This window comes from Helicoverpa zea, chromosome 13, assembly GCF_022581195.2.
Source record: "Helicoverpa zea isolate HzStark_Cry1AcR chromosome 13, ilHelZeax1.1, whole genome shotgun sequence".
NCBI classification, from domain to species: domain Eukaryota; kingdom Metazoa; phylum Arthropoda; class Insecta; order Lepidoptera; family Noctuidae; genus Helicoverpa; species Helicoverpa zea.
Genome location: NC_061464.1, coordinates 10,410,986 through 10,430,047, shown reverse-complemented (window position 1 = coordinate 10,430,047; position 19,062 = coordinate 10,410,986). Strand labels below are relative to the sequence as shown.

The window sequence follows — 19,062 nt, the reverse complement described above, 5'->3', positions numbered from 1 at the left end:
AATAGTAGAAATAATGACAAAAATATTAATTAAATAAAAATAAGGAGCAAGGGTACATTAATATCACTGGATTTTTTAATTTGTCTTTATTAATTATGAATTACAAAAATACCACTTCACATACATACACAAAGTTTTATAAACCGCTTGGTCCAGCAGTATCCTGGTCATCTGAACCCATAATTGGTTCAATTCCCTCCATCAATTCATTATTATCCTCCACGGACTGGTCACTTTCACAGTCCTGGTCTTCGTAGTCGTCACTTTCATCTTCGCTGTCGCTGTTCATACCGACACTGATAATAAAGACCTCTATTTCACTCTCCCTACCTACATCGCGATTCCAGTATTCTTCTTCGACTTTTTTGATGTGGTTTATTTGTTTCTTCCAGTCATCTCGCGTAATTGAAGGTATGGCCTCTTTTGTGACCTCCTCTATTTTGTTTTCGTGTTGCTCCACATTTTTATCTGCGACACGTGGTTTTATTAAATTCCAAACGTGTTCTATCGGGTTCAGGTCGCAGTTGTAAGGAGGGAGTCTGAGGACTTCATGGCCATGTTCACGCAGAAGTTCGTCCACCAAATACTTTTTCTCTGGGCGATGCTTTTTTCGCTACATGAGCAGCTCTGCTTTAGTCCAGTCTTCTTCAAATGAGACACCGTGCTCCTGTATCCATATCTTTATGTCCGCTTTGCGGGTTACAGTCGTTGGCGCTTTATCCACCTGCATACTGTGGTAGGATGCATTATCCATGACGAGAATGGAGTTTTCAGGCAGATTTGGTATTAGTTTTTCTTTTAAATATTTCGTAAAATTATTACCATCCATCTCGTCATGGTAGTCACCTTTTATTGATTTAGCTTTAAATAATAATCCTGCACCCTAAACAAACCCATCCTCTGAGCCGGCATGAACCATCACCCACCTTTGTCCGGGACTATCATTTTTGCAAACGCCTTTATCGGTGGATGACTGCCAGCACTTGCTGACAGTATAATGGGCATGGATCCACGACTCATCCATATATACGACTTTCTTTTTTTCCGCACCCATGGCATCATTTTGTCGGAGGCGGCGTAAATATTTAACTCGCCACGCTTTTATGTTATCTCGTTCTATGAGCACCATTCGGTTCTGGCGGCATTTTTAAAATTGAAATCCGAGCTTTTCTTTTAAAATCTTTCTTAATGTAGTTTTGGAGCCTTTATAGTTTAAATCAGCTCTTGCTGACGCCAGAATCTTGTTCAGCGTAGGTACCTCCTTTCGAACGTCGTATATTGAGGCAACAATATTTCTAATGGCACAAATATCGAAGCTGCCCGTGGGGGACACGCGTATTATTTTTGCCTTTTCTGCCCTTATCCAGCGTACGGATCTTGGTGTTGGTTTGTTCTGCAAGTTTACCTGGAATAAGAGTAAAATATTACTATTACTGTCAGTGATCGTTATAGAGCTGCTCCGTTCGCAGATTCGCACACGCCGGTGAGTACGATCAACACCATGAATGACTTGATCGATACGGGGCGTCTGTGGATAAAAAGGACTCGTTTCCAGGCCAGAAACTATTTATACAAAAACCACACTCGTGTCCAGGCCAGAAAATCTATATAAAAAATCATACTCGATCGAGGTAAGGCTAATCATCTTCACATATATTGATTTTTCATCCCACCATCTCGGAAATAGTAGTTTTGCTCTTCGATAACTGAGCGCAAAAGCTGTTTTTATCCTCTAGAGCGGCAAAGTGATTTGAATTTAGAACATCGTGTACAATACTCCATTTGTGACAATCTTGATAAGACTTTTTAAACAAATACATAATTATAAAACAAATAAACTACTGCTTAAAATAATGATTCATCTAATTAAGTAATTTTTATTATTGTTTTTAGATCGATTATTAACCTTATAATAAATCAATTTTAATAGGTACTTCTTTTTAATTTGATACGCATTTGCGCGTGCCATTTTCATTCTTTGCATTTAGTAGGTAATTTCGTCTAAGTATGAGGCGGGATGAAATTATTATTTTTTCTTGTTTTTAGATCGATTTTAAAGATTATGGGCCTTACTACAAAAACTTTAAACCCTGTTTTACACTTGTCTAATAAAATTTTGGCTGCAAAATGAACCATATGTCGCTCGCCACAGAGTGTCTTTGGTTAGCACGTGTGCCTAGAATTTTCAGCTGTTTTAAGTGTTTTGGTGAACTTTTGTGACTTAGTTTTGTGTTTGTGTGTTGTCTTTTTGTTTGTTACCAGTGGTGTGTTGTTATTTCGGTAACTAACCAGTTTTTTACAAGCATAATGGATCAAAATAAACCCCCCGATCCCGATCCTCCCGACATCTCTGCATATGCTCCACTTTCCCCCAACTATCCGCTTTCCCAACTCGCTGATGTTGCTTGCAGCATCGCGGACTCCCAGACCCTATCAACCTCGAATACCAGGAAACGCTCCGGAGATGATGCCAACATTGGCGTGTCAACCCCGCCATCAAAACAACAAAGAAACCTAGTTGGCCGCAGCAGGTACTCTGCTACTGATAAGGCACCTTTTATCGTTCATGTCTCTCGATTGGAGCCCCAGCCTAACGCCGGTACCTCTCTACACCCTGTTACTTTCGGAATATTCCTACAAAAACATAACATTACCAATGTTGTCCGTGATGGTGTTAAAAAAGTTGGTAGGAACCGTGTGTCTGTAGAGTTTAAATCCCCTCAGGATGCAAACTCATTTATTATCAACAGCATTTTACATAAGAACTGCTATGTTGCCTCTATCCCCACTTTTAATATAACTAGGATGGGTGTTGTGACTGGTGTTCCCACAGATTTAAATGAAGAGGAAGCCCAAAAATACTTGCAGGTCCCTTCAGGTTGTGGTGAAATCCTGAAAGTTCGTCGCATAAGCAGGAAAGTAGTTATTGATGGAGTGACTGTATTCAAGGCAACAGAGACATGTGTACTTACCTTTGATGGCCAAGTATTACCTCAAAGAGTATTTTGTTGTTACACCTCCCTTCCGGTTCAGCAATATGTTTATCCCACCATCCAGTGCCGTAAGTGCTGCAGGTTTGGTCATGTGGAACTAGTGTGTCGGTCCAAGCCTCGCTGCAGTAAGTGCGGCCATGATCACCCTGGTGATGGTTGCAGCACTTCTGAGGCGGAGGCATTCTGTGTGCTCTGCTCGGGGAATCATTTTGCAAATAGCAAATCATGCCCCGAGTTGGGTAGACAGAAGGTCATTAAGACGGTTATGGCTGAGAAGTCCCTTTCATATGCTGAAGCTAGCAAATCTGTCCCACTTACTTCTCGCAATTATGCTAATGCTGCAAAAGCTATTCCCGTCCCCACTCAGTCATACCGCAAAACTGTTTTCCTTAAGCCAAAGACCCATGCCCCTCTATCTCCCTCTTATGATAAAGCTGCCCATCAGCAGATTATTAACTCCCCTGCACCTTCACAGCCTGATGGCTGCGCTCTGAATAACCCATTCATTGATAGTAATGTTTCCTCAATAATAGATATACTTATTAAACTTCTTTCTACAATTCTATCCACCAATAATACCCAATTACCGTCCAACGTTGCCTACCAACTAACTAACCTTTTATCAAATATTAGAAATGGCGCCTCGCCAAGTATTCCTTCAATGGAATGTGAGGAGCGTGTGGCATAAAAAGCACGACCTCATATTCCTCCTCAATAAATTCAAGCCTCTGGCTTGCTCTGTAGCTGAGACTTGGCTCACCCCGAGTCTCAGTTTTAATATACCACTATTTAATATTCTCAGATGTGACAGATCTGATGGCTATGGAGGGTCGGCTCTCCTTGTTAATAATCGTGTCCCCCTCTCCACCTTGACTCTTCCGGTTCTGGATGGTGATATGAATATAGTTGCGTGTAGAATTGAGGGTATCACTGTTTTATCCGTGTATATTTCCCATCCTCAGCGTAGGTTTTTAACCACCATTAGGGACATTTTGAATAACATAGTGGGACCTGTGCTCGTCATGGGTGACTTCAACTGTCACCACTTTAGATGGGGTTCCAATCGTTGTGATTCGTTTGGGGAAGGTTTAGTAGAAATCTTGGATGATTTTGACCTTTGCATCTTAAATGATGGTAGCCCTACTCGTAGATCCCTTCCAGGACAGCAAAAGAGTTGTGTAGACCTCACATTCTGTTCAGTAGAGTTGGCGGCATCAATTCATTGGGAATGTACTACTCTGACGCATGGTAGCGACCATTACCCCATTGTTGTAACTTTAATTAATAAAACCTTTTTAGAGAAAACGTCTCCTCCACTATTGAAGTACAACTTGTCCAAACCTGATTGGTCGAGGTTTGCATCTTTACTGGAGGAGAAAATTAGTATACTTCCAAATTTAACTTCAAGTTTTCAAGATTCTTCTGGTCACTGCCATGCTAAGAGCTGCTACGATGGCTTTATCTCGGCCATTACCTCAAGCGCAGACTCTACCTTTCCGTTGCGCAACTGTGCCAGAAATAAAATCCCGTCACCCCCGTGGTGGGATCAAGAATGCACATCGGTTATTAAAGAAAGAAAAGAGGCCGAAAAACAGTACAATGATGCGATGAATAGCGACAATCTTATACGGTACAGACGAGTGTTAGCTCAATCTCGGCGGCTTCTTCGCAAGAAGAAACGCCGCGGTTGGGTTAAGTTTTGCACTTCTCTATCCCCTTCCACTCCCATTTCAGCAGTTTGGAAGAGCATTAATCGTTTCAGGCGAGGCTGCTCCCCATCTATCTCTTCCCCTATCTCGAGAGAAACTGCTGAATCCTTTTTTGACAAAATAGCTCCAGCCTATGTTCCTTCTTCCTCAGAACTTCTGCTCCCGCCTGTAAATATTGTGGATGATCCTATGAATGAACCATTTTCGTTAGAGGAACTTGATACGGTATTACGTCATGTTAGGGATTCCGCCCCAGGCATAGACGGCATACCGTACTCATTTGCAGTTCATTTTGGTTTTGAAGCAAAAAAATATTTTTTAGGAATAATAAATTATTGCTATCAATTTGGTTGGGTTCCTGAACAGTGGAAAGCTCAGATAGTAATTCCCCTTTTGAAGCCCGGCAAGACTGCTGATGATCCGAATGGCCTTAGACCAATTGCTTTGTCCTCAGTGTTGGCCAAGATATTGGAACATTTAATTAAAAATAGACTTGAGTGGTTGGTGGAGTCTAGGGATCTACTGCCGAGTAGTCAGTTTGGCTTTAGAAAGGGGCTTAGCACCATGGACAGTGTGGCAATTTTGGTTACTGATATCCGTACAGCCTTTTCCAAAAATGAATCCGCTGTAGCCACTTTCCTTGACATCTCTTCCGCATACGACAGCGTCCTTCTTCCAGTTCTCAGGCAAAAATTGCAACAGCTGAGGATTCCGGGTAAGATGGTACAATGTATATGCGCACTCCTCATGTCTCGCTCTTTGATGCTCAGAGTGCAGGGGGAGGTATTTGAGGTGAGACAGACGTGGAAGGGCCTTCCCCAAGGCTCAGTTCTAAGCCCCCTACTATACAACCTGTATACAGCAGACATTGGCTCCTGCCTTAATGCTGACTGCCACCTTTTACAATACGCTGACGATCTAGTGTTGTATGTAGTTAATCCATCTATTACGGACGCTGCCTCATCTCTCTGTCTCTCCCTGGACTCTCTGCACACATGGCTTTTGGACCATGGTCTCTCGTTATCCGCCCCAAAAAGCTCGGTAGTGATTTTTTCCCGAAAACGACTGATCCCTCAGGTCTCAGTTAACATTCAAGGACAAGATATTCCCATAGGTAACAAATCAAAATTTTTAGGCGTTTTCTTAGACTCAAAATTATCCGGGATTCACCACTTTAATTATTTGATCAAAAGATGCGAAAGAGCAATCTCCATCCTAAAAGCTCTCGCTGGTGTCTGGTGGGGGGCCCATCCCTTCACTATGAAACTGGTCTACAATGCCTTAGTCCGCAGTATCCTGGACTATGGGTCACACTTGGTGATTCCAAGCAACAAAGGTGCCTTGGCCGGTTTAGATAGGATTCAGTCTCAATGCCTTCGAATCATCTCAGGTTGCATGAAGTCGTCGCCTATTAACGCCTTGCAGGTCGAATGCGCTGAACCTCCTTTAGCCCTGAGACGTCAGTACCTCGCTTCCCGTTTCCTATCCAGGGTTATTCCCAAGTCATCTCACCCCCTCATCCCAAAACTCAGAGAGCTTGACACTCTTTGTCACAGCTCCAAATATTGGGAACACAAAGAAATCCCCCTATTCCTAAAAGCATATCGGTTTTTTCAAAATTTAGAATCCCCCATTGCTCCACATCCCAGACTTCCTTTATTTAATTACCCTTATGAAGTACTTTGCTTCACCCCTAAAATATTCTATAACATTGGCATATCCAAAAACTCCCCATCTGCAAATTCGGCCTTTAATGCGGTTTTGGGTGAACGATGGATTGGGTTTCAAAAGTTCTTCACGGATGCTTCCAAATCAAATGGTGGCTGTACTGGAGCCGCGGTTTACTATCAGAACTCTAAAATAATTTTGAAATTCAGATGTCCGAAGGAGTCTTCAGTATTTACAGGCGAGTGTGTGGCACTATTGGAAGCTTGTCGTTTTATAGAGTCCCATGAGATTAGCTGTGGAGTTATCTTTACTGACTCCCTTAGCTGTCTCCAAGCCATATCCCAGAATCCCTTTAGAACTAAACTCCATTGTCCTATTGTCCTGGATATTAAAAAGTCCCTTTTCTCCTGCACTAGGCAAGAGAAAGAAGTACACTTAGTCTGGATCCCTAGCCACTGCGGTATAGCGGGCAATGAATGTGCCGATGCATTGGCCAAAGATGCGTGTTCATCTGAGTCCGCTGATCTTGCACACTTCTCCCTTCAAGGGCATGACCTGCTAAACCTCCCTAAATTGAGTCTTGAGACCTCGTGGCAGGAATGGTGGAACATCTCAGGCAAAAGGAAGGGTAGCTCTTATTTCGCCATTCAACCGGTTGTAAAACCAAAACCGTGGTTTTCAAATTTCAAAAGATACCCTAAACGGGTAATTTCAGTCATGTGCAGAATTCGGTTAGGTCACTGCTGTACACCGGTCTTTCTGCGCAAAATTCGGGTGCAGGATTCATCCCTCTGCGAGTGTGGACTGGATGAAGGTACCCTGGACCATATATTTTTTGACTGTCCTATCAACTCATCCTTTGATTTATATGGTCGTCTCCAAAAACTTAAAATTCCTCTCCCGACTAACTTCCGTTCCCTCCTATCCCACTCCTGTCCAGAACTGCTCCAGATGCTGTTGATGTTCATTAATCAAAACAATATTAAATTATAAATTGTGGCCTATATTTAGGCCACAGTTTGTATGGTTGTGGTATATATTATATGTTATGTGTTACTAACATTTTGTTGTTGTTTTTATATATGTAAATATATTTCTGTTTGTTTCAGTGCCGTCCTACTAACACATTAAGTTACACAAGATCGGCCACAGCACCATCTTAAATCAATATATATATATTTTTAAATTTATTTTAATTAAAAGCACTTCTTGCTTCTCATCCCACTTGTCATTGGCAGAATCGTCGAAATTGACATCGACACGGATTGCCATATACAAAAATAGAATAGAATAGAACCATATGTCAACGTCATAATTTGACATTTTTTTAGACAAGGCATAAACTGACGTTTAAAAGTTTTTGTGGTAAGACGGTAAGATTTTAGATTGATTACATTTTAAAACCGAGTTTTTAAAATAGGTGCATTCCCTCGCTATCGCTCAGGATTCTAATTTTTTAGAATTTTAGAATCCTTCGCTTGCTCGGTCAACAAAATTGAGCACGCGATTAAAAAGCAACTTTGCACTCTTGTATAACAAATAACTATATCTATCTATCTTGGTCACGCCCATAAAGCAACCGCTTAAAATAATGTGTAAGTACCATGTAATTACCTTCTTTCTTTATTCTCGATATAGTAGCCATCGATAAATTAGTCGCCATCGCTGCGCGTGCGGCGCTATACTTTAATGGATGATAACGCTCCAAGTTCTTCTCTTCGTCAAAGTATTTTATCACGTTGTAAACAATCTCACGTGCGTCACTGTGAAGAATCTTGCCACGTTTTCGTGAAGCCATTGTCATCAATCACAAATTGTCAACTTTCGTAACAAAAACTTAACGAAAATAAATAACAATCAAACGTAACGCAAACAAATAACAATGAAACTCAACAAAAACAACAAAACAACGGAACGAATTTAACAATAACTCGGAGTGCGTCAAGTAGCGTGGAAAGCGAATCCTGACTGACTATTTTTTGTAGCGCGTACTACACTGTGTGAGTATAGACAGCGATAAAGAGTGAGCGAGAACGCATGCGAACGGACGCCATTTTCAGATCTATTCTCTATCTGCGCGGGTTATAGTTGTTTCCACTGCAACCCACGAAGAGGCTACTACGCATGAATTGATGTCATTTACACACGCATAGCTTGCTCGAATAAGCGGTTACGTAGCTCAACGCTGTCAGCGTGTGTCTACCCGTGCGCCGTGCCACGCTATACATGGTCGTGGGTCATATTCGTGTACTTCAGTGGAAACGTAGACCCACGTTGTCAAACAAATTAATACACGCAGCTAAAATGCGCCGCGTGTCCGTGCACAGCGTGCACTGCGGTAGAGCCGCGCCTTTATCCATTGTAAAAATGCAAAATAAAAAAGAAAGCACGTGTACGCAGTTCCGATACTCTATTCACACTGCCCGGCCACGCGCCGTCTCTGCTCCACTTCTATACAGGCGTGGTACTTTCCTATAGTTTAGCCACAGCGCTGTACCGTTAACCTCCTTGCTTTTAGACAAAAGTAGTATTTTTATTGACTATTCACAGTCGATATTAATTTCTCAGTATTATTAATGTTTTCTTTTATAACACCTTTTAAAATACTTTTTTGCTTTGCACTGCATGCCATCCTCATCACTGTCGATGTCTTTTTTCCCACATAATATTTTATTTATATTTTTACAATAATTAAATGTAAAAAATCTACATACTAAATTTATTAAAAAATCTATTAATTTATTTCTGTGATCGTTACATGTTAGAAACTTAAAATCAAGAAGTAACAAAATTAGTTGTTTTTGCATATATTTTGAGGGATCTTTGTTTTAAATTATTACTTAGTATATAATTTATTATGTCTTGCATATGGGAGACACATTCTAAAAAATCCGAGCTAGGACTGGAAAGCCAACAACGACTGGCAAATTCCCTTCTTTCAATGTAGTCATTTGCAATTTCGCTATAGAGATTACTTTTACAAACACAGCACTTAAATATTTTATTTTTTGATTTTTTTATAAAATATCCGGAAACATATTGAAGGGGTCCCATTATTTGGGGCTGCCTTTTTTCCTCTATAGGTGTAAAAGTAATCTCATTTACTATATCTAAAGGGATTTCCTCAGTCGTCGCAGCTTCCGTATTTTTTTTAACAATGAGGACATGTAGTGCATTGCATTGGTCCTCTTCACAATTTGCTCCAGGGGCATAGACACTGGCCAGGCTATTGACCAACAGGGTTGTAAGAGCGGATTCAAATCCTTCTGGGGTTGGATTTGTGTTACGGCACCCATGGGTTCTTATAGCCCCAAAATAATTCTCAATGGGGTCTTGGTTTAGGTGCCGCATCCAAACCGAAGTTATGTTGTGGTCAATAGCCAAGATTTTAATTAAGGTTTCTATACCTTCCAGTGTCCATACCCAATTATTAATGCTAGGTACAGAGGCAATTTTATTTTTTTCCGTGATAAATTTCATTGATTTTAGCACTTTTTTGCATTCTGCCCAAAACTCATGCCCTCTTTATATCATTAAATCTGTTAATGAACGATACATCCCAGAGGCGAAATTTAAGGGTTCATTAGTTAATGACAGCTTTAAGTATCCGTAGGGCAGAGTATCGTCAAATTGTCTTTGATAATGCTTATCGATAAACGAAAGGTGTAGCCGCACCTTAAAATGTGAAATTATTAAGTAGCAAAAACTGTTATTTAAATACATTAAAACCTTGTATATCAACAATAGAAATAAGAATTTGTTAATTTCGGGATCGTTTTTACGTAAAAACACCTATTTTCATGTAAATGATATAAAGTAGGTACATGGAAACTTTTTTCTGGTATCACTGTCAATATTGTACTGTCAGTGTCAAGGTTACGTTTAAAATTCTTGTTCCGTTAACCGTCAGGAAAGAAAAGTGTGTGGAAAAGTGTGATAAGCTCTGAAATAAATAGCTTTATCTTAACATATTATCATGGTAAGTTTCGTTTCTATGTACATTAGTAGCTGCACATATGTATTTGGAGAATTTAACTTGTGCTTGTTTCATTTTAGGAGTCTTCTGGAACAAGAGCCCCACGCAAACGTGTGGCTAATTTCACGGCGGACGAAAAAGCTTTGTTAGCACAATTAGTTAAAAAGAGACCAATCGTGGAATCTTAAATAACAGATGGCAAGTCAGTCGCCAAGAAACAAGCAGCATGGGATAGTATAACACAGGAGTTCAATCAGGAATCAATCACCAACTTCCAGACTACGGGCTGCTTTGTGAAAGTTTAAGAAAACCCAAAAAGCGATTTCGGCCCGACCCGGGAATCGAACCCGAGACCTCGAGCACAGCAGCCGCGCTTGCGACCACTAGATCAACGAGGAAGTCAAATAAACTTTGTACTACATAATTGGCCTCTTGTTCAACAATTAAAAAAGTATTCCTCTTATTTTATGGATTTTTATTTATTAAAAATTATATTATGAGAAAAATCTATCAACTATAGATTGTCGCACCAAAAATCCATTGCTGTTGGTTGTGCTTTCACGCCTTTCACTCAGGACAACATCATCATTCTCAATATGAGGAGATTCCCAGTTCTTTGGAACCAAATCATCAACCTGTAAAGAAATATTATGCAGTGTCGCACAAGCACATATAACAGCCACAACTGTATCCATCTTAAAGCCCATGCCAAGTTGGAGACAAGGAAACCTTCTTTTCCAAATGCCAAAGCATCTTTCCACAGTATTCCACATTATATTTTATTTGGCTTCTGTTGTAGTTTTCTTGTGCAGTTGAATTTGGTGATAAAAACGGTGTCAGTAGCACATTGCTAACTGCATACCCGCTGTCCCCTAAAATTATCCCTTTTAACACACCAGTATTCAGTCTTTGTTTACTTGCACTGCTGTTATAAATAAAACTATCATGGGTACTGCCAGGCCACCGGGCTACTAGATCATAAAATTCCAAGTTTGTCCCAGTGACTGCTTGAACATTGATAGAAAAATACCCTTTTATATTCCTATAGACTTCTAATGTTACTCCTCCTGGGCTTCTTATTTGGCCCCACTACTCTAAACCTTCTGGTATAGTCTACAAAATCAATAAAGTCAAGCAAATCACTCATCTTTACTTTATCGTTCAAACACTTCTATTTTTGAGACTTTTTAAAATATTTTATTTACTTTTATAACCTTAAACATAAATGTCAAAATCAATCATTAGAAAGTTAAGTAAAGGTTTTGCCGTACTTAACTTTAATTGTCATTAAGGGATGGTAACGGATCATTAATTGTCTCTGAGAGTGAGCTTTTTTAAATCTATACTAAGGAGCCACTTAAGTAACCATTAAATGACTCTGAGTGTGGCAGTAAGAGAAGACTGTTAAGTACTTCGATACGTCTATGGTTGAAAAAATATCCACAGATAATAAGCAAAAAATTTTTAAATCATTCGTTCAGTCGTTCAGCATTCTATGTGCCGTTCCTTTTTACAATATGTTGATACGTGTATTTCAATGTATCTATTAAGTTGAAAATACAACGTTTTTTTATTTAAAAGTGTTTATATATTTTAAATAGTATGCATTTATACACACAAACCTATTATTCCGTTTTGGAAAAACTATCGAGCAAGGTACGTATAACGGAATTAACTGTTAGCTGCGCGCGCAGTTTGACTTGAGTTGAAAATTTTCAACAAAGTTACGACGGTTGAAAAGTTTGTTTTTTGGTCACGGCCTTTTTTAATTCTTTGTTCCTGTGTTATATATCACTAAAAAAACGCAATAATGGAAACGCAGAGGAAGAAAAGAGGTGAAAATTGGACAACAGAAGAAAAGGTTAGTTTATCACTTTGTGGAACATTTTAGTGACTACTGACGAGTTAAAAGATGCATAAAAATTGTGCGGGGCAAACCCTCGACCATAAGCTTGAGTGCCGCCTAGACAGACAGGACAGGATACTAGATAAATTGCCACAAGTCGAACTTTACATACCTACACACTGGCATGGCAACAACCATAATATGTAGCTACGTTATCCAAATTACTTTCATTGATACAAATTTCATGTCATTCAGGATATACTGCGCCAGCTTGTTGCCGAGTCAGCTAAGATTCTTGAAGACAAATCCACTAAAACGAACGTAAATGTTACAAAAAGTCGTGAGTGGAAAAATGTAACTAATAAGTAGGTATCGACTTAATTCCTTTTTATAACTTTAGTGCGATATCGTGACGACGATGTTTCAAATTAAGGTTTTTTCAGATTAAATGAATTGACGGGGAAAACCCGCACAGATGCGGAGCTAAAATTGGCCTGGAAGAGGATGAAGTTGGCTGCCAAGGCCAACTTGTCTCTTCACAGGAGAGAGCAATCGCAGACTGGAGGCGGCAATAAGCCCCCATCACCATCTCCAGAGGACCTAGCAGTCATGGCGATTGCTCCTCATGACTTCATAATAGAAGTCAATGATTATGACAGCGATGCAATGGTATGTAAATATATTAATACTAGCTGTTTCATGCAGTTTCACCGCCATCCCAGGGATACTTCTTCCCTTGCCCAGATAAAACATAATCAAATATCAGTGCTGAGTGCGTAGTTCCCAATAGTGAAAGAATTATTAAAATCAGTTCAGTAGATATGGGGGAAACAAACAACATACCTATCTTTTATCTATATAGTAATCACCTGCTTTCCGAGGAAACTACTTTCTACACCCGGATTAAAATAGCTTATATATGTTATCCTCATACATAAACTATATTATTGCCTACAACAGTATATTATGATGTCATTTCAAATTACTGATTAGCTACAATCAGTGGATTGTAATTCATACAATGATTTAGATTTAATTATTTAAATTCAATGGTGGCGAAAAACACAGAAAATTATCATTTAATTATTACTAATTAATATATAATATCATTATGATATAATCTAGCTAAATACAGACATTTTTTTGGTTTAACACAAAAACTTCCTCATCCTTACCTGCAAGGTATCCCATTGTTGAAGAAACAGTTCTACTGAATACTTGGCTGGCAAATTTCACTTTCATTTTTGTTTTTGTTGGATCAACGTGGCTATCAGACAACTTAGGCACTAATCTTATTCCTTTATAAGCAGGATTTTCTTTGTGTAATAATTTAATGTGATCCCACTTAGCTGTTTTTTCTTTGTTTTCACTTGTATACCTTAAATTCTTCTCCAAAAGATTATTTCTAATACCTTTTAACAAATGTGGGGGATCATATAGTGGGACAATTTTCTTGTCATTTTTTTTTTTTTTTTTTTTCTTAGCCCTTATTGTCCCACTGCTGGGCAAAGGCCTCCCCATTTTGTTTCCACACCTCTCGATCCTTAGAGTGCTCCCATCAGTCAGGGTTGTAGGCGTCCAGATCGTCACGCCACCTCTTCCGGGGCCTACCACGTCTGCGGTGGCCATCCTGTGGTATCCACTGAGCAACAATATTGGCCCACCTGTCTGGATGCATTCGGCTGACGTGCCCAGCCCAGTCCCATTTTAATTTTGCTGTTTTTTGGCCCACATCGAAGATTCCTGTTTTGGAGCGTATGACGGTATTGCGTACTCGGTCCATCCGCTTGATACCTAAAATACTACGCTCCATTGCTCTTTGGCAAACCTTGAGCTTGGACTTCTGACACTCTGTGAGAGACCAGGTTTGCGCACCGTAGGTTAGGACGGGCAAGATACACATGTCGACTAATTTTCGCTTGAGTGAAAGGGGAAGGTCCCCTTTCATGTAGTGTTTCATTCTTGTCATTAATTAATATTATTTTTGCATCTTCTCTGACTTCTTGTCCACTTCTCAGCATATGTCCCCTGGATTCATTAAGGAGAAGATTTAGGGCATGTCTATTATTAGTGCCTTGGTCACATACTGTAGCCACAACACTAAAACCAGTTTCCTGCAAATGTTCAATAATGGTTTTAATTTGCACAGCCAACTCTGGACCTTTAGTGGCCGCTTCTGAAAAAGTATATGCAACAGGTTGCTTATATTTTCTTATTAGACCCCTGAACATGAAGACTTGTGCATGGTCTGCAAAGTCGGGTTTTGTCTCAAGACCATTATTGACAAAACCTATCACTAAGTCTTTTCTTTCATTATATGAAATATTGGGTTTTAAAGACATTTCGTCAAACAATAATACGCAGAGTTTGTCTGCTGGCTTCATTTTTTTTGCCCTTTCTTTTAACTGGCCAAATATATTTGTATTAATGCCAGGTTTTATATTGGCTTGATTTAAAAATTTTGTCAGTATTTGCTGAGAGGGCAAAACTAACATTCTTCGCAGAAAGCGATAGCCTTTGGGACTTTGTTTCAACATTGCCAAAGCTAATATTTTTTCTTCGGTCAAAATCTTCTGCCTTTTTGTTTTTTTTTTTATGTTCTCTGAATTGCAACATTGTCAAAATTTTAGCAGCACTTGGCAAATTGTTTACAGTAGTTATAAAGTTGCTACTGTTCATCAAGTTTTTGGCTGCTTTTAACTGCATTGATTGCTTCTGCGCTCTATTTCGGCATTTTGAGAGTTTTACTCGCATTTTTATTAATTTTTTATATAAATTATGTTCCTTTTTACTCAATTTTATATTTTTCACTACTCTCTTAGTAGAGTATGAACCTGAAAATAAAATTAAGCTATTAGCAGACAAGGTAAGTTAGACATTATTATATAAACATTGTGTATGAAGTACAGTCAATTTCAATAATTTAATATAAATATTGTCATAAATGAGTAATGCATGGACATAACATTATAAATGTGAGTAAAGACTTACTTATGGTGTCTGGTATCACTTCACTGTGTGACGTGCCAGGTACAGGGGAAACATGCACCGGTTGCTCAAAGTGCATTTCCATCACCTCGTTGTTGCTTACAATAGAAGAGTATAGCAACCGGTGAGACAGCAGTCCTCTAAAACAATAAAATTATGATTATTGTTACATAAAACTGTATGTATTAAATAAATAATTGGGTGTGTAAAATTCAGTGGACATACCAATTCAGGAAATAGATTGACTGCCAAGCTTGAATCGCCTCTTGCAAATTCTTGTCCACCCATCACTGCCACCAATCCAAAATTATCTAGAGCAGACAATGTTGGCAAATTGTCTGCTATCCCGCCACCAGTGCGCCTCATTGAAGATGACAGTTGTGAGCACTGCTTCTTCAATCCACATTTATTTTCAACCCGATACTTAAACATGCATTAATGTTAATGAAACTACTGCAAGATAACAGTGATAATAATGTCTAATTCGTTATTTTTATTACCTTAGCCCAGCCTTGACCATTTTTATTGGCTCCTCCAAGGGAATTCAAGGAAGTTGCCAAACTTGCCCATTTTCGCTTAGTTTCTAGCTTCCCTTGACTCGTCCGAAGCAAACCTTTGGCTATTGCTGGATTTTGCTCCAGGAATTCCACCAAACCTTCTACTTGTCTGTATGATGGGCGATTTGACATTTTAGCTGAAATTACAAAATGCAGTATTGTATACTTTTAAACTAACTATCCAAACAAAAACCTTGCACCTACCACTGCTATTTCTCCACCACCTAAAGGTAGACTGGGAGAAAACGCCTAAGGCGTTAAGTCCGCCATTGTACGAAATGTGCATGAAGTATAAATAAATAAATAAATAAATAAAATGCAAATTTAGAGGTAGAGGTTCCGCTGCGTACCAAATATATTGTTCCGCCTCATGTTAGTTATATCAGACTTATAATTAATGAATTTAATTGTATCATACCTTTAATCTACCTTCTGCATGACCACAACTGCTGAACTAAAATATTTCGCTTTTCGATGCCTTGTCTTAGTTCAACAGCTGTGTTGCTAGTTGACTCTTGGGAAGAGACAGTTAGGTAATCATTCTGATGCTCTGCTGTATTCTCATCAAAATCAATTTCAATGATATTGATACACATGTTGTGTAAGACACAACAAGCATTAATTATTTTGGCTGCTACATCAGGATGATAGTGAAAAACCCTATGACCGATTAAGCACCGCCATCGGTTTTTGAGTACACCAATGGTACGTTCCACAGTATTCCGTGCAGAGCAGTGGAGCTTGGTGTTATACTCTAAACTTGAAGACTTACTTACTAGAAAACTTTTAGAGTTTTAAGACGGCTATTTATGGCACATTGCTTGATTAGGAACACTACAATACTAATATAATAAAGAAGAAACATTTTGATGTTTATTTGACCTAAAGGCAATAAAGGCTCCGAAACTATTAAACCAATTTGAAAAATTGACTTGTTTTATACATATCAAGAAGAGCTACGGTCTGGCATTTTTCTTACTAAGTCTGTAATTGCATCAGTGACAGATGACAAAGCCCTTTCCATATTCCCAACTTGTTCTGCCAACTGAGCAAATGCTCGGGCGGTTGTCAATTCTGCTTCAACCCGCTGTTCTTCCATAGTCGCAAAACGTTCCATTGTTATTGTATCCCCTCTGTGAGTTGAAGTCTGGCGTCGGCGTCTCCGTCGTGACGTAATAGTCTCCGGTAGTGGTGTGGTCTCAGGTACTTAAACATAAAAAAATGTATAACCTCGGTAATTTACTCAACTAGTGTTAAACTGCAAAGTTGTTACAAAAACCAAGTTAGGTACTATTTTTTACGCTATGACCCCGGAATGTGATAAGTTTTTATTAATTTATTTGGAATGTATCCTTTCTTCAAATATAAATCACAAGTATACAGAGGATTCTTTTAGTATGCTCTTTGAAGAGGGAAGAAAAATATAAAATGGGCATTATAAATGTGTGTAAAGACTTACTTATGGTGTCTGGTATCACTTCACTGTGTGACGTGCCAGGTACAGGGGAAACATGCACCGGTTGCTCAAAGTGCATTTCCATCACCTCGTTGTTGCTTACAGTAGAAGAGTCTATAGCAACCGGTGAGACAGTCGTCCTCTAAAACAATAAAATTATGATTATTGTTACATAAAACTGCATGTATTAAATAAATAATTGGGTGTGTAAAATTCAGTGGACATACCAATTCAGGAAATGGATTGACTGCCAAGCTTAATCGCCTCTTGCAAATTCTTGTCCACCCATCACTGCTGGTGGCAGTCAAAATTATCTAGAGCAGACAATGTTGGCAAATTGTCAGCTATCCCGTCACCAGTGCGCCTCATTGAAGATGAGAGTTGTGAGCACTGCTTCTTCAATCCACATTTATTTTCAGCCCAATACTTAAACATGCATTAATGTTAATGAAACTACTGCAAGAAAACAGTGATAATAATGTCTAATTCGTTATTTTCATTACCTTAGCCCAGCCTTGACCATTTTTATTGGCTCCTCCAAGGGAATTCAAGGAAGTTGCCAAGCTTGCCCATTTTCGCTTAGTTTCTAGCTTCCCTTGACTCGTCCGAAGCAAACCTTTGGCTATTGCTCAATTTTGCTCCAGGAATTCCACCAAACCTTCTACTCGTCTGTAAGATGGGCGATTTGACATTTTAGCTGAAATTACAAAATGAAAATTTAAGGCAAGTACATACTGGGCGCTCGGCGTTGCGTTGAGCGCGCGTTGGTCGCGTACACACACCGCGCTTAGCACGGCGTTCAACGAGCGTTAGTAGGGCGAACATACTTTTGGCTCAGTTCGAAAATGGACGTCGAAGAGATTGCTTGTGTGTGGCTCCTCTACCGTCGCTATAAAAGACGACGACAAAGACAAAGAGAATATTGGGTGCACCCTATACTGAGAGATAGACTGACGCATGGGTCGTTAGTTACATTATATCCAAAATTAAGACAATATGGACCTAAGTTCTTTAATTGTTTAAGAATGTCTGTGAAATCATTTGATGAATTACTGAGTATTATAAAAACTGACATAACGGGTAATTCAACAATATTAAGAGACTCAGTTTCACCAGAAGAAAAACTCGTTATAACGTTAAGGTAAGTAAAGGACAATGGGCGATTCCGGTCCAAATGTCCACCACGAACGAGACCTATATGGCTAGATAGCCCGTTGAATATGGAACATTTTTTGTTATGAAAGTAAAAAAAATATAATGCCAGAAAAAAGTTATAGCAAAATCAAATAAAACATTTTATACATTTTTTCAATTTCTTTTTTTTCAATTATTTTTCGTGATGTTCGATTTTCGTACTTTCTGTAACTTCTGAAGAAATAGATTTGTTCATTATTAGAGAGAAGATACCACCAGTTACATCGAACTTTCTTAGATCCAGGAACCGCTGAGTATATCCAAGCACTTCTGGCGCCTCAATTGATTAGTGATTCGTACATCCATCGGACAAAAAATATGGGCTGTTTATATGCAAATGTGTCTTAGTTTTAGACTCATCTTAGTTTTAGATAAAGTGCGTAAATGGAAGTGGAATAAAATAAAAAATGATAATGATAACATACAAAAACTACCGAAAATTAAGAATACATTTTTGGCTATAACTTTTTTTTGGCATTGTTTTTTTTTTACTTTCTTAGTAAAAGTTACTCTAAATTAAGTGGACTATTTAATTATATAGGTCTCGTTCGTGGTGGACATTTGGACCAAACTTCATACATTCTTGCCCAATCTCCTTTATTCAAATAAATGAAGACAGTCCGAATCTTGGCTTGAAGGTGACGACACCCACGTCGACATTGGCGGTGGTGGTGC

The 19,062-nt window shown here is 39.0% G+C and overlaps 2 protein-coding genes, 2 long non-coding RNA genes and 1 pseudogene across 4 annotated transcripts; 1 reads left to right on the top strand and 4 right to left on the bottom strand.

Annotated features, from left to right (window-relative positions):
* Nucleotides 1-72: 72 nt before the first annotated feature.
* Nucleotides 73-829, bottom strand: LOC124636069. Its single transcript, XM_047172022.1, has 2 exons — nucleotides 704-829; nucleotides 73-613 (listed from the first exon to the last, which is right to left on the bottom strand). Exons 1-2 carry the CDS (start codon nucleotides 827-829, stop codon nucleotides 137-139), a joined length of 603 nt encoding a protein of 200 aa, XP_047027978.1. The 3' UTR covers nucleotides 73-136.
* On the bottom strand, nucleotides 604-8,450 carry LOC124636088 (annotated as a pseudogene).
* Nucleotides 8,451-11,427: 2,977 nt separating this feature from the next.
* Nucleotides 11,428-13,094, top strand: LOC124635947. Its single transcript, XM_047171914.1, has 3 exons — nucleotides 11,428-12,207; nucleotides 12,448-12,557; nucleotides 12,636-13,094. Exons 1-3 carry the CDS (start codon nucleotides 12,157-12,159, stop codon nucleotides 12,970-12,972), a joined length of 498 nt encoding a protein of 165 aa, XP_047027870.1. The 5' UTR covers nucleotides 11,428-12,156; the 3' UTR covers nucleotides 12,973-13,094.
* Nucleotides 13,095-13,527: 433 nt separating this feature from the next.
* On the bottom strand, nucleotides 13,528-15,858 carry LOC124635949. Its single transcript, XR_006985084.1, has 3 exons — nucleotides 15,406-15,858; nucleotides 15,184-15,320; nucleotides 13,528-15,026 (listed from the first exon to the last, which is right to left on the bottom strand). It is a non-coding gene; the product is annotated as an uncharacterized LOC124635949 (long non-coding RNA).
* Nucleotides 15,859-15,862: 4 nt separating this feature from the next.
* Nucleotides 15,863-19,062, bottom strand: LOC124635948. Its single transcript, XR_006985083.1, has 5 exons — nucleotides 18,967-19,062; nucleotides 17,697-17,890; nucleotides 17,421-17,619; nucleotides 17,197-17,335; nucleotides 15,863-16,943 (listed from the first exon to the last, which is right to left on the bottom strand). It is a non-coding gene; the product is annotated as an uncharacterized LOC124635948 (long non-coding RNA).